Genomic DNA, 14,159 nt, shown 5'->3' on the forward strand with positions numbered 1-14,159 from the left:
ACACACAAGTCGTGCTGCGGGTGCACCAAGCCTGGCGATGCGACGGGGTGATTGTGGCAGCGCGGTGGGGGATCGAAGGGGCACCTCACACCAGACACAGAGACGCGGACGGGCAGGGGAGCGGGGTCAGATTTATCGTCGTCCCCGTGTCACCCGTGTCAGACGCAGACCACCCAGACATCCAGTGACGTCATCAGTTGAAGTTAAAACCGTCAGCGTCGACGGCAGGGCTCTGAACACTGGTAGTATGTCACTGGTAATGTCAGCCGACGCGAGGGAACATCAGAGAAGTCCGGGAATCCCGGTACTACAAACCATAACCCACTGCGGCTGACATGAGACCATGTAACCCGCAGAGTCATTCAGTAACTTTAGACGACCTCGTATGTTGACCTCTGATGATGGCTTTGTATGGTGACCTTAGAGAGTGACCTTAGTGGTCACCCGACGCGGTAACCAACCCGTCACCGATGACCAAACAGGCAGGGGTAAAGGGCCGTAATAACTCCAGAGTCGCTCCGGCCAACTGTTGTTCCCCGCTGCACAGCAGGTGACCACCCACGGAGCCTCCCCCCCCCCCCCACCCCAGCCACCGAACCGGCACGGGTACAGGCTGGATAGGCCACCCACGAGATCAGAAAACGATCGCGCTCGCCCGAACAGAACGACAGTCGGCCACAGCAGTGACGGTGGGCAGCAACGGTCTTCCGCGTCCCCATCGTCGAAAAGACATTCGGGCTAATTTCTACAGCGGTACAATCGGCAAGCCCCATCGCCGGTATGTTAGGCGGCATGCAATCGTCGGCATTACGAGGAGGATTACCGCGTACTAGTGAAGGCTTCGGACGTGACCAGACACCGATACGGTACTGATTTGTGGGGAATTGCTCGGAAAAAGTCCCAGCGGTGACGCCGAGCTATCGGAGACCACACGAGCAGACGAGCCGGCCCGTTACATTCCGATGCATCGTGAGCGAGCGCTGAACAACAAGAATACTCAGCACTGCCCAACACAGATGAGTCATGCAAGTGAAGCAAGAAACTCGTCCGTTCTAGCACGATTGAAGATAGCTGTTGACGTTGACAGATTTCGCTCATTCTGGTGCTAAGGAGCTCAATGTGTAGTGAGCACATCTCTGGCGCCCGGTGTTCTGATTTCTACACGCCAGTACTCTGACAGCTATCGTTTGTATCCACTCAGAGTAACAGCGCCAGCAAGCATCGCTACTCAGTCTATCCGAGACACACAATGAGCAGCAACGGCAGAACAAATGGGCGCAATAACGGCGAGTGCTGGCCTGTATGGAGCCCGCCCGGCGGAGCGCGCGGCGCCGCGAGGGACCTACCTGGACGGGCGTGCAGCTCAGGTCCGACTCGGAGTACGTGTGGGCCATCAAGAACATGTCATCCACGCCCAGCCCGAGTGCCAGGAACGGAATGATCTGAAACGCAGGGAAAGGCGATCGTCAGTGGGAAGAATCGGGAAGCACTCGTCAGCACTTGGAAGTAGTACGCTTTCACGCTTTCAACCCTTCATCAATATAGGAATTTTCTATCTTTTTTTTAACCGCAGGTTGTTTCTTCATTAGACAAACACTATTCGTTAGAATTGTGTTTTTCTATTGATACTAGATGTCGGGGTACGGTATGCCTAAGTATCATCGTTTTTTATATTTAACACGCGCACTGCAGGGGGGGTTGTTTTCAACCCCCCCTGTGGTTTTTCGCAAATTGCGAGAAAACGGCGGCGCTACGCCAAATTTTGCATACCTGTTCTCACAACTTTTCCACACCTTGAGTAAAAATTTTGACCCCAGGTGACCTATGGTCAGGTCACCAGGTCAGGTCAAGTGACCCTACCTCGAAACGTAAATTTCGAAGTTTGCAATCCCACCAAGCCCACAGTTGTTGAGATATGATCTTGAAGCCCACAGGAAATAGTAAAGTCATCACGAGCTACAACTTGTATATCTCGGAATTTTTATATCGATGACCTAAGGTCAGGTCATTTTTGCGACCGGCCCATTATAAGTCAATGGGAGAAATTTCAACTTACTCTGAATGCCATCCTATGACTTCAATACGCTCAGGATCATAGTATTACAGGTCCCTGTTGGTGATTTCACCGAAACATATCACTTATGACCTTTGGAAGGTGATCTCCAGGTCATCTTAGGTCACCCGAGGTCACCAGCGGTTTTTCTTCAATAACTTGAGATTGAGTAGAGATAGAGACTCCGTTCGACGTTTATCGTGTTTTTCTCGTCAATGCGGATCGAATGATATGCAACATGACCTATTTCGGTCAGGTCATGACCTTGACCTGAGGTCAAATTTTCAACTTGACCTTTCGAGGTCATATTATATATCATTCGATGCGCCTTGACGAGCTAAGAACGATGGCGTTCGAATCGATCCTCTGTCTTGTGTGCAAGACAAGTTATTCAAGAAAAACTGCCGCGAAATTCCTGTTGTGAAAATCGTAACATTTTGTCTTCGGTGACCTCTGGTGACCTCGTTTTTGACCTGACCCAAAAATGATCTTAGTATTTCTTGTCGATCTCATCTTAACCTATCCAACGCCGTTTACCGCTTGTCGCTACGTTGCGCCGTTTTCGAGATCTCAGGGGGGGTTGTTTTCAACCCCCCCCCCCTGCAGTTCGTGTTCGGCTCAGACCCGCTGCAGTGCGCGTGATAAACATCAAACATTATGCACAACTTTAGTAACCTTAGTCACAACTTTAATCATGTTCACGTCGTCACTGGTCCGCTGCTGTCCAGCAGCTCCATAGATCGAGCTCAGAGCCTCTAACACCCTGCCACGCCATCACCGTGCGCGCCGCCAGCATCCGGCTGACGCGTCCGTGAGACAACGGAGGCTTTACGAGCGGCTCTCGCGAGTAAACATCGCCGTCCCTGCTACCGGGAGCCCCCTCCTTCCCCTCCACCCACCCGCCTACCCCTTCTTCCGCCCACCAGAGACGGCGTCAGGCGCCAAGACTGTTGAACGTTCAACTTAAGTCCGAACTAATTTGGTCCAAAGACACGGACTTGGTTTTCAGACGGATTGATAGTTAAATAAACGTCTTACCTGCGTGGTCGAGGCGTTGAACGGGATTCCAATGAGTCCGCAGAGTCCGAGTCCGGCGGTGACGGAGAGGGTGACGAGCAGGACTCCTGCCGCACCGAGCCCGCCCTGGGACCGGACCGGGTCCGACCAGCGCACCAGCGAAAAGAACCCGTACACCAGCTGAGGAGAGGGCAGAAAGGGAGGGTCAGAACACCAGCGCACCAACGAGAAAAACCCGTACACCAGCTGAGGAAGGCAGAAAGGGAAGTGTCAGAGCGCTGTGATCTCCAGCAAACCAGCGAGAGGAGATTGTAGGCCAGTAATTGAGAGTCAAAGACAAGCGGCGTCACAACACTGAGGCAGAGTGGTGTTGGTGTGGACCGTTAGACAGTTTTAGAGCGTTTTACAGTGCGGAGTGCTCAGGTGTATCAGAGTTACATGGCAAGTATTGACAAACAAAGAAGTTGTTACCGGGGGAATAGACCACTAGACGGACCCCTAGGGGTTGTCTTTAAATGACCATCATGTTGAGTGATGAACGGGTCATACCACACAGACAGGAGGGGCTGTGTCGCGCGGCGATCAGTCGCGATCACATATCGCGTCCATATCTAGCCGGCGATAATCCGGTTAGCATAAAATAAACAACCAAATCCCCTGCCACCGGTACGAGCACCGAGCATTCCTAGCGTATCACAGCTCAATTACGCTTGCAGCGACCCTTCACTGGGCAAGCTCATCCGAATGTCACCCGCGCCATCATCGGCGGCACGGTTTAAACAGACGCCGTCCAGTTGGCCGGCAGGGCATGTGTTTCGGCCGTGTTTACGTCGTAACTCGTCCGACTCATAACGGCTGGCTGCGCCGCCGCGCCGGAAGCGCCGCACTCTGAGCGGCCGCCGCCCAGGTCACGGCTGGATCTGGCCCGCAGCGCAGGCCGAGGCATGCAGTCCAGACGGGACCCGGGAAATGGGAACAGACCATTAGGTCCAACCGAGCGGGCGGCGCACGGACAAACACTGAAAGCCACTTAACCGGGCGGATTCCGAGAGGTCAGACACTTCACATAGCGCGCCATGGCACATCACATAAGACACCGGCATTCGGCAACATATATATAGACTCAGAAACTTAAACAGACTCCCAAATCACACTGCACACCAACTATTCCACACCTAGTCTTATCAGCTCACAGGAAAGGGTAAAGGTCCCCCATCCTTCCCACCCAGGTCACGTGACCCCGTCTCACCATAAGGCCGTATCCGATGCCGACCCGGGTCAGGTCAAGGTCGGCAAAGTGGCGCAGGATGCTGTTGAGTGAGGCCATCGAGAACGATGAGATGCTGAACGGCCGGGTGCGGTTGTGCTGGCCCGTGTGCCGCTGAATCTCCTGTGGGAGACAACAGGGGACCAGGAGGTCAGTGATGGAGCTAAATAATGGACAAAACCGACATAATAACAATAAGCAAGCATCAATAAATAGTGATATGCTCGAAGTTGATCACCCTGCTAGGTGTTTTGTGTTAAAATTAGAACTGAGTTTTGGAGCCGACCGAAGGTAAAAAAGACTTACTTCGTGGTCGCTTCAACAAAGTGGGGAAAATACCCTACAGAGCAACAGCTGCACTGGGGAACAAGTGGAAGGTCCATTTATCCACTTATTCCTCCGTTCCTATATCATGTCTTTCCCCACACGGCTCCCATTTTCCCTTTCAGTTGTCTCATTCTAACCCAGCTTAGCATACACAATCACCCAATTCGGATTCATTCCATCTGCGTGTATCCGATTATCTCTTAATCCCCTTCCCTCTTCCTCACCATCTCGTGGTGTTGGGAACTGTAGCAGCCCAGTGGAGCTCGAACGAGCTATTTACGTGCGTCAAAAGGTTCATGGAGACATCCCCGCGCGCTGGACGGGGCGAAAATCCTCTAATCCGATCACAAACGCAGTCTGAATGCGGTGCTAGAGTGAGCGAGAGAGACGGAGCGATACATGGCGTCGTCCCAACTCGCAGCTGCTCGTGCCCGACCCTATACCGGGGTGTCTGGCTGCTATAAGAAGACCGAGGAAGTGCTGTGTCTATCATAGACCGATCAGTGGCCAACTGGATGGTTGCGGTAAGGCAGCTGGAAGTTAGGCAGCACGGCTCGGCACGAATAGGCAGAAGTGGGGCGTCGCGGCGGCCCGGTGGATGCCGCGAGTACCGGTGTCACCGCCGGTAACATCCCCGCTGCCAAGAACGACAGCCGCCGTCGCTTACCGCGCAGTGCCCTGCCGTTCCCGGAGCGGCTGTGGTACAGCGGGACCACCCACGGCGCGCGGCCGGCGCGCAGTGGGGCCGCCGGCCGGCCGACCGGGGCACCTCGGCAGAGGTCGTCGTCTCGAGGTCAGCCGCAGTCGTTTCGGCGGTGGCGGCGGCCGCACCCCGCCCGGCACCTGCCCTGCTCACCGCGCGGCGGCTGGCGGCGGCGCGGCCTCCCGCCGCCAGCCGCTTCCCGCTCACAATGACTTAATTAAGCGGCCGCGCCGGGCCGGCCGTGGCGGTCGAGCGCCGCCGCGCCGACAGCAGGTTGCAGACCACCCAGGCGGTGGCCGCTCGGCCGGGGCCCGCCGCGCCGGCTGGACGGTGCGCCCGCTGCGCCCGGCGGGAGCGCTCCTTTACAGGGTGCGCGCGGCCCGACAGGGGCGGACCGCTGCCGCCCCCAGGCCAAAAAAAAATGGACCCGACCGGCCGGCTCACCGCGGGAGGTAGATGCTACCGGCAGCAGCATGCAAATGAACCCCCAACTCACCGCGAATTTACGGTGCCTACCGCGAATTTAAACTCCAATGAACCCACAGCGCGAACATTCATCATTTCAAACTTCTCAGTACCTGTAATCTGACAATTATTTATAAAACTCTAGTTCAGTGCCACCATGACATTTACCCAGCAAAAATAGCCAATATTCATCTCTTTGGACGTTGATTTGTTGGCGTCGTGTCACCGCCGGCCACACGCGATACGGCCAACCGCAGCAATGCCGGTGGGTGTCGGCGGGACGGTCCGTCGGCCCGCGCGCCATGCGGCACCCCCGTCGCGCAGAGCTCATACGATGCGCGAAAAAAAAAAGGCGGCCGGCTCGGCCGGTTTTGCCTGCCACGTTCCGGGTGGCAGAGCAGAGTCTTACGCCAAGCCCAGCTTACAGGGTGTGTCAAGGCCGGTGAAAGATCTCGTGGCCACGCCGGGACAAACACGGGCAAGCTACTTCTGCACTCATCCGGCGAGGAAGGCGCATTAATCATGACTGAGGCAGGTAAATACGATGGGAGGTAATGGAGGGACTGCTGGGGAAACGCAAAACACAGGTTTTGAGTAGCGTGGAGAATGAGGGCTGGGCAGGAGATCGGAGTTAATTCCACTCCGGAAATTGGTGACGACCTGGGAGGTCCTAATACGCGAGAGGACAGGCCGTAAATTGTAATGGACCAGAGGACAGGCTGTAATGGCGGTAGGACCAACCCCAGTCAGAGATGGATCTCTTCATTAATCCGCTGTTATCGTGTTCCAGTGGGCCATTTGGTTTGGCCAGTGGTCTTCATTACTGGGTCCACCATCGAGTGATGACATGTATCCTGTCCAGCGAATGGCCGTCTCTCCAGGTTCAGGGCGAGCAGCGATAATCAGACGATCGACGCTCGATAACTGGGCCGCACAAATTGCCTTCGATTTTCTCCAGAAACGCCTGTGTCACTAATTGCACGGGAAAAGTCGCGGTAAGCCGGCGACGGTGCACGCCACGACAGTGTCTATCATGTAATCCGTGACAGCCTAATGCGGCAGCGTTCATTCATGCAGCCCCTAATTGATACCTTGTGGCGAACCCATACATCAACCACATCAAATCCTACCGGGAACAATTTTCTATTAAAAAGGCGAATATCGTCCATCATTCAGCAGCGCCGTCTCACGCCAGCCGATTTTGAGTCACAGCTATACACTATCGTACAGCCTGCAAGAACTGTCGAACAGCTGACTCCAAAAATGGACCTACCTGTGTGAACTTGAGCTGCCAGGCGTCCAGAATGGCCTTGGCCGTCGCGAGGCTCCAGTCCATGCTGTGCGTCTTGTAGGTGTCTGCCCAGTACTCGTACAGGTTGCGTTCTCCCATCAGCTGGATAACGGTCTGCAGAGCCTTGGCCCTGTCAAAGGCAGTGCGGTGTCAGTAAGAGGCCGCTGCAGAAGTGACATTGGAGTCAGGTGACAGTTATAGAGGCAGCAGAGGTCTGCTATCGCGGTCTACAATAGCGCCGAGACGCAGACGGTGGTCGAAACAGACGCATAGAAACTTCTCTCACAGTTGCAAGCTAGCCCCAATCTGTAAGTCCCAGTAAGCCCGAAACTTCAATTCAGTAGGATATCAGCTTCAGCCTGCACCTCTCTCGGTCGGCCAGTCATTCGTGCACGGCGTTGAGATCACTCAGTCCTCCCCTCCCTCACTCCCCCACCTCCGGTCAGACGTCAGCAGGTCACCAATCCTCAGTCGACAACAGAGCGCTGGCGTCAACATCCGGTCGGTAGTCAGCACCCCTCCTCTCCCGGGGCCTCCCCTCTTCCGCCGAGATGGGTCACCGCGGTCTCCACTGGGACACTGGACCATCGTCAGCCCCGGGACCACACCCCGCGACCGCAGACGGAGCGGGACCAGCCTGCCAAGCCGCCTCCGGTCACCGGGGCGGTCACAGCCCGCCGTCGGCAGTCGCACGTCAACACCGGCGGCGCGGCTATTTTTGCCGCCGCCGCGCCAGAATAGCCACCGCTCGTGCCGGGGGTGGCGGCGCGCTGCTTACCGTCGGCACGACGAGGCAGGGTGACTGGCTCGGCCGCCAGCTACCGGGATCAGGTCGTGATGGGAACGGTGACGGACGGAGGTTGGAGCGGTGAATGAACAGTCGGGAGGTGATAGGAGCGGGGAACGGAGACGGTGGGAAAGTTGTCGGATAATGTCTTCAAGAGACGGTGGGTGGCGGCAGTGTTGGTCATGGATATTTGGATGACGTCCAAGCTTCGTAAGACTGTTTAGTTATCCCATCCAAATGATCACACATGGTGCACATTCATAACACAGCCAACGTTGTAAACACTGTGACGAAAGACCACCCTGCAGCGGTGAGGTTGAGTCACTCACACTTCCGTCACCCCACAGCCCTTTCACTCCTCCTCCTCCCCTTCCCCCGCTCACCTGACGATATGTCCGGTCCGGTTCTTCTCCGTCCCACCGACGATCAGCTGCTCGGGCCAGTGCATGTGCTTGGTGGCGAACCCGTAGCAGCCTCCAGTCAGCTCCGCGCCGATGTCCAGGCGCGCTCCCGACGCCCGGTTTGAGGCCGTCTCGGGACACTCAGGGTCGCTGGTGTTGAGGCACGGCCGGCGCTGGTAGCCGTTCGTGATGCCCGCCTGCGTTCGCCGGGAGGGCGCCGGGTCAGGTCACGGGGTCACGGGACGGCAGCGGGCCGCGTCAGGAGTGCCATGTTGCGGTCGACTAACAGCTCACTCGGCCACATTGCCCGGCTCAGGTGTGAGAAAGTTGGTTTGGTAAGTGGGTTTTCACAGTGTTGGATGTCGTGGGTTCAGAATAAATGGGCGTAACATTTTTATTCATCATTTTTATCACGCGATAATAAGAATCCGGTGGCGTGAAAAAGCTCGCGTAACGGCTGTATGAATCCCGAGAAATTCTCGGCGGCTCTTGGCGCGGCTGGAGCTGTCTGCGATAGCCATCTTTCTTGACGTGCGGCCACCCACGTCGCCGCCTGTACCGGTTCACTTACCCGCTGCCGCGAGTCTCCAGGCGCCCTTGCAGCCGCAGGGGAATACGGCAACCGTCAGGACACTCATAGTAGTTCTTATCACCACCGATTTACAGCCTAGCGTAACCTATTGCATCATTGCAATCTTGTATAAAGCTGCCATGAACCGTTTCCTGCATAGCGCGACATCGGAAACCATAGCCCGCCGCGTGCAGTGAGCACGTGGAAATGACATGCAGAGTAACCGCAGAACCGCGACTTTTCCGCATCGCTGGTTACTGCATTGTCCCGACCACCCCCTCCCCCTCTCTCCCTCCCCGAGGACCCGCCCACCGCTGCTGGGAGAAGTAATTAAGTCGTCCCCGGTCCCCGCTGGGCCCCGGGTCAGTGATAGGGGGCGGTGATTCCGTCTCAGGCTGAGAGCCCCCGCCGCGGCCCCCATCAGTTACAGGGCCGGTGACGGCTGGAGCGGGGCTGCCTGGGTGGTCCCCCGGACCGACCGGACGGAGTTGGGGGGGGGGGGGGGCAGAGTGGGACCGGATGGGGAGGGGGTCGGTGGGGATGGATCAGTCGGCTTTTTGAACGAGCGTCGAGAAGGTGACCCTTAGGTGCTAGTCGTTTAGCTGGAAATGTTCAAGGAGACGGACGATGCTCCTGCACCAAATGAATAGACGCGATTAATTTATCAGTCATTTTTTTTTTTTTTTAGTTTCATCGGGCCGTGTGCATCAGGACAAAGATTAGGTCAGTCGGGCATAGAGATCTTATATACAGTGTAAAGTAGTACAATGGCCAGTGCAGAGAATTTCACTCGACCGCTGACCACCAATGACGTCACGATTGAGCCTCCGATGACGTCAGCGGTGACCAGCTTGCGTGACACTGGGTGCTGACGTCCCCAGCTAATTACTACAAGGCGTCAGTAAACATGACCCGGTGTGATAGCAGCCAGTGGCCGGCGGAGCCTTTAGCGGTCGTGACTGGCGGCCCGACAGCCGAAATGGCCCGGCTCCCGCTAATGGAGACACACTAATAGCGCATGACTAATTTAAATACATGCATAATATACAAACATTCAATTACGGCCGGTGTGATTGGTGTGCTCTTGTGGTGTGATGCTAATATGACACTTACCCGCTTCATGTACTTTTGCAGCGTGTCAAACTGGAACTCGGACCCGAACGTGCTGTTCATATAGCTGAGCAGCTGCTCCGGGTCCAAATTGGTCCACCGAATTTCGCTGGACATTTTTCTGAAACGCACACAAAGGAGGTCAGTTGAGTGAGACGTACCAGCACAGGGATTGCGAGTAAAACACCCAGTTTTGCACAGTAAAAAGTCGGCACTTTCATGTTTGCACAGCTAGTATACACAATTATCTGGGAAGCATGCTAACATCAGCGGCAAAAATGACGTCCGAATGAATCGGCCCCACGCGCAGTGTGAACGAGTGACGTGTGTTTGAGCGTTGCCAAGAGTCGGGCCTGCTGTTTGACCATCTATCTGTCATACAAAGATAGCTGGACACTGGACAGTGCAGCGCGGCGGCACGTATTTATGCAGCATGTTTCACTAGTCGCGGGCAACTGGACCGTCTCATACTTACGGCATATGCACAGGGAACTCCGGCCCCAGCAACTTGGAGCCTTCCCAAAAACAGTCCAACGGCGTCACAAAGGAACATGGGATGAGTTTCTTCATTATCTGAAAACGGAAACCATACATGTCAATTGTCAAAATCAATCATCGTTAACTGCGTCATCTTATGATAAAATCCCAGAGCTCGGCAAAAGATAAAAGGAAGCGTCGCCGTCCTACCATTTACTACATTAACCAAAACAATCATCCCCACCAGGCTCGTATACAAATACGGCGTGTCGTGCGACCTTGAGCGGCCGGCGGCACTGAGACGGCCAGCGCCGCCGCCAGTCCGCTGGTCTGACGACACCAATCCGTCGACAGAGCGCGACCACCCGCGGCACAGGTCACGACCCGACCGCGGACAGCCGCCGCTCGTCGGCGCGGCGCCACTGGTGCAATCGCCCACTACGCCGCGTGCACAGGGTCAGATGGTGCATCGCGTGCACGGCTAGTGCACATAACTTTGAAAGGATAATATATGCACGCAAACAATGAGCGTCATCCCGGCGTCGGCCAGTACGGCGGTCGGCTTTACGACTCGGCGGCGCTGGGCCACACCCCGTCCGGTGCCGATGATCGGGGGGACGCCCCCCCCCCGCATCCCGGGCCGGCCCCAGATCTCCCCGGCATCTCCCCGCTCGAAGGGATTCCTCGGCGAGAATCCTACTCTCATGAATGGCGAGCCGATTTAGCAGATATATCCGTCTGGTTTACCCCAAACCCAGTCTCGCCCCACCCAGTACTCACTTGATCTATAAGATGCTCTTCGTACACAGGAAAACCGGGCGCATAACACAAATCGCGTAATCTCCACGTTCTGAAAGACGAAAGAATGCCACCATGTCAGCGTCCGGTATACCTAAGCCTATCCAAAGCTCAGCTCTTTGATGGAATTGCACATGACAGTACCACAGTCTACCACTCCCGCACCGTTATCACTTCATAGTTAGTTCATTCAGATTCCTCACAGCTAAACCCATAACCGTTTGTAATGGCATCATCGGTAGAAGACATTACGCGTCTACGAAACTCATCACACCGGAGACCCGACGTCAACAGTTAGCAGCACCATACATACATTGCATGCGCTTATAAAAAAGAACACCCAACTTCCTGATCAATATAATAGTGGAGAGATACTGGCACAGCAGATACCAAAGTAGCGGATAGAGGTCCAGGGAACAGCACAGCGGATAGCGACCCAACAGAGAGCGGGATCAAGGGTCGGAGGGGAGCGCCCTGGGTGGTCGGGCCCGGTTCCGGCCGGCTCGTGGGGGGTCGGCGGCCGGCCGCACGCCGGTATACAGACATCAGACGGCCGTCCGTCCGTCCTATGGCGACGCGGCCGTAAAAACGGACGCCGTCGCGCGCCACCCGGACCGGCCGGGCCTCCGGAGATTGCGGAGGGACGGAGAGCGAGAGCCGCGAGATGTCACAAAGACCTGAGGGTGTGATCGAGAGATGGATAGGCCGGAACTGCCACCCGAGCTGGACGTCCAAGAATAAAAAGTATCTTCATCGGCATCACTAATCAGGCATCACTTTCACAACCGGTCACACCTGAGTGGTTCTTTAAAACGCAAGATAAGATAGTGAGCGTAGTTGTGTTGTCTTGGCGCAGGATACAACCGAACCACTCAAGCCTTTCTGTGAGACTTCAGCTGTGGGTCGTAACAGTTGAGCTGCTAGCTATATGTAACGGTGTGGCGGCCATCGAGAGTGCCACGAGGCCGGGTCGGTGTCAGATGGGAACAGGTGTGTGATATTGCGCTGGCAGAAACGGATGCTGGTGGTTAGACTAGTAGCCAACTGTGGCCGTTGGTAAACGAAAACAACAGCTTAGCGTTTTAGACAAACGGGGTCAATGGAAGGCAGCTGTGCACCAGAGATAGCGTAACGACGTCGTTCGCCGAAATTATCGTAATTTATCGTAACCGTGGTGTCTGCCGCCCGCGTGTGCAGTGGCAGAAAAAATGCGGCATTCCGTGATGCAACGATACGAAATGGTCGATTATCGGGGAAATAAAGGAACTGGAATTACCGGATTGGCGGCCGTGACAAAGTCGCCCACTGACGGCGGCTGACATATCGCAAAGAAAACAACCAAAAACCCATCGAGCAGACATGAATTGGAAGTTGAAGTGCAACTGTCCACATGAATGATGCTGATTCAACTTTCGGGTACTACACAGCCGTAAAACATACAGCACAATCACCGGGCCGTTTACTCAGCCATTCAAACACACAGACAATCGAATACACAGAACCCATAAGGCCGGAATAGAGAGTGGCGGTACTTACATATCATGCATGTCTACAGAGACTTGACTAGCGGCTTTGACTGCCTCGTAGTGGGCCAGGAGGGCCTCCGCGCGCAGTACGGACGAGTCGTCCTCGCGCGGCGTTTGTACTACTATTTGATGGAGAGAGCCGGCGCCCTCGCCCAGACTGCTCCGCACATACTCCAGTTCGCGCTGCAACCGGCCGCCCTCTGGAACAGAACGGGTCACGGGTCGCGTCAGGGGCGGCGCCAGCGACGGCGGGAGGGGCGGTCACAGGGGAGGGCGATGAAATCTGAGGCCAGCAGAGACGACGGCTGGGAGTGGTGAGCGGTTTCAGGTGTCGGACTGAGTGGCAGACGGCGGCGGAACAGGCGACGGTAGGAGTTGTAGCCTGACCCAGCCGAGATGGAGGCGGTCGACGACGGCCAGCGAACCCCGAGGGAAGATCTAAACCCGGCAGTAGAGTTGGAGTAGACATGGGTTATAAGGAGAAAATACAGCAGAACTCGGGCTCAATGATTTATTGAAACAGGTAACCATTCAATCAGCAGCCGATGAGGAGTAACATGACGGTAACACACGCTCAGTGGCGCTTGGAGCACGTTGCAGCTGATAAACAGTGAGCATGGATTCACTCAGTTACCTAACAGTAGAACAGCCCGGCGCCTTGCCAGTTCCCAGTGCTTCAACCTCAGCCAAATATACCTACACCTCCTATTCTTGCACAATCCATCCAACGAAAATAGCTTTGAACTCATCGGCCGAACTCCAATCTAAACGGTCCGATCGACAGGTATTGCTTACTCCCACCTACACATTGCAGCGGCTGCCGGCCCGGGGCTCTGACACACCTCCGAAACCGGGTGTCGACGGACGAATAGCGATCGTATCGGTCCACCGCGCGGCGGATCGCTGATGTATGCGGCGGCCGGCGCGCGGTTACTGTCGCAGTCAGCTCGCCGGGGAGCTGCAGCAGCCGCCGCTCGATGGGCCGCGCCGGGCTATTACCCGGCACCTGTCGGTCGTTCTGTCGGCGCCCCCAGCGGGCCGGTAACTCAGAGCTCGCCGGCCCCGGCGGCGCCGAGTGACTCAACACACCCGGCCGACCCAGCTCGTCTGGGGCTGTTCGAGAGACCCACGGCCGCGCCCCGCGCCGGCGGGCCCGTGATTCATGAGCTCTCCCAGACAACAGCACGTCGTACGTTAGAACTCCGCTCAAAGCATTCCGGCGGCGTTCAGGCGGACTGCAGACAGGGCCGTCAGTCAACTTATCGCGACTTGCATCGCGTTTCCGGTCCCAGAAGGAGGAAAATGCGCCCTTTGATGTGCCCTTGCATGGAATCCTTGTCGAGCGGCAGATGTGACGCGATACAGT

General features: G+C 56.0%; 1 protein-coding gene across 1 annotated transcript in view; it reads right to left on the reverse strand.

Annotated features, from left to right (window-relative positions):
- The window catches only part of LOC122364024 (protein patched homolog 1-like), a 47,842-nt gene that overhangs the window by 17,184 nt on the left and 16,499 nt on the right, over positions 1-14,159 (reverse strand). The window contains exons 3-11 of the mRNA XM_043334049.1: positions 12,804-12,993; positions 11,250-11,319; positions 10,468-10,565; positions 9,996-10,113; positions 8,294-8,508; positions 7,106-7,253; positions 4,320-4,460; positions 3,092-3,250; positions 1,347-1,442 (exon numbers count right to left, since the gene is read on the reverse strand). Of these exons, the coding sequence (XP_043189984.1) occupies positions 1,347-1,442; positions 3,092-3,250; positions 4,320-4,460; positions 7,106-7,253; positions 8,294-8,508; positions 9,996-10,113; positions 10,468-10,565; positions 11,250-11,319; positions 12,804-12,993 (1,235 nt within the window). The remainder of the gene's footprint in view (positions 1-1,346; positions 1,443-3,091; positions 3,251-4,319; positions 4,461-7,105; positions 7,254-8,293; positions 8,509-9,995; positions 10,114-10,467; positions 10,566-11,249; positions 11,320-12,803; positions 12,994-14,159) is intronic.

The sequence above is a fragment of the Amphibalanus amphitrite genome, unplaced genomic scaffold, assembly GCF_019059575.1.
Source record: "Amphibalanus amphitrite isolate SeventyFive unplaced genomic scaffold, NRLGWU_Aamphi_draft 000003F_arrow, whole genome shotgun sequence".
Taxonomy (NCBI): domain Eukaryota; kingdom Metazoa; phylum Arthropoda; class Thecostraca; order Balanomorpha; family Balanidae; genus Amphibalanus; species Amphibalanus amphitrite.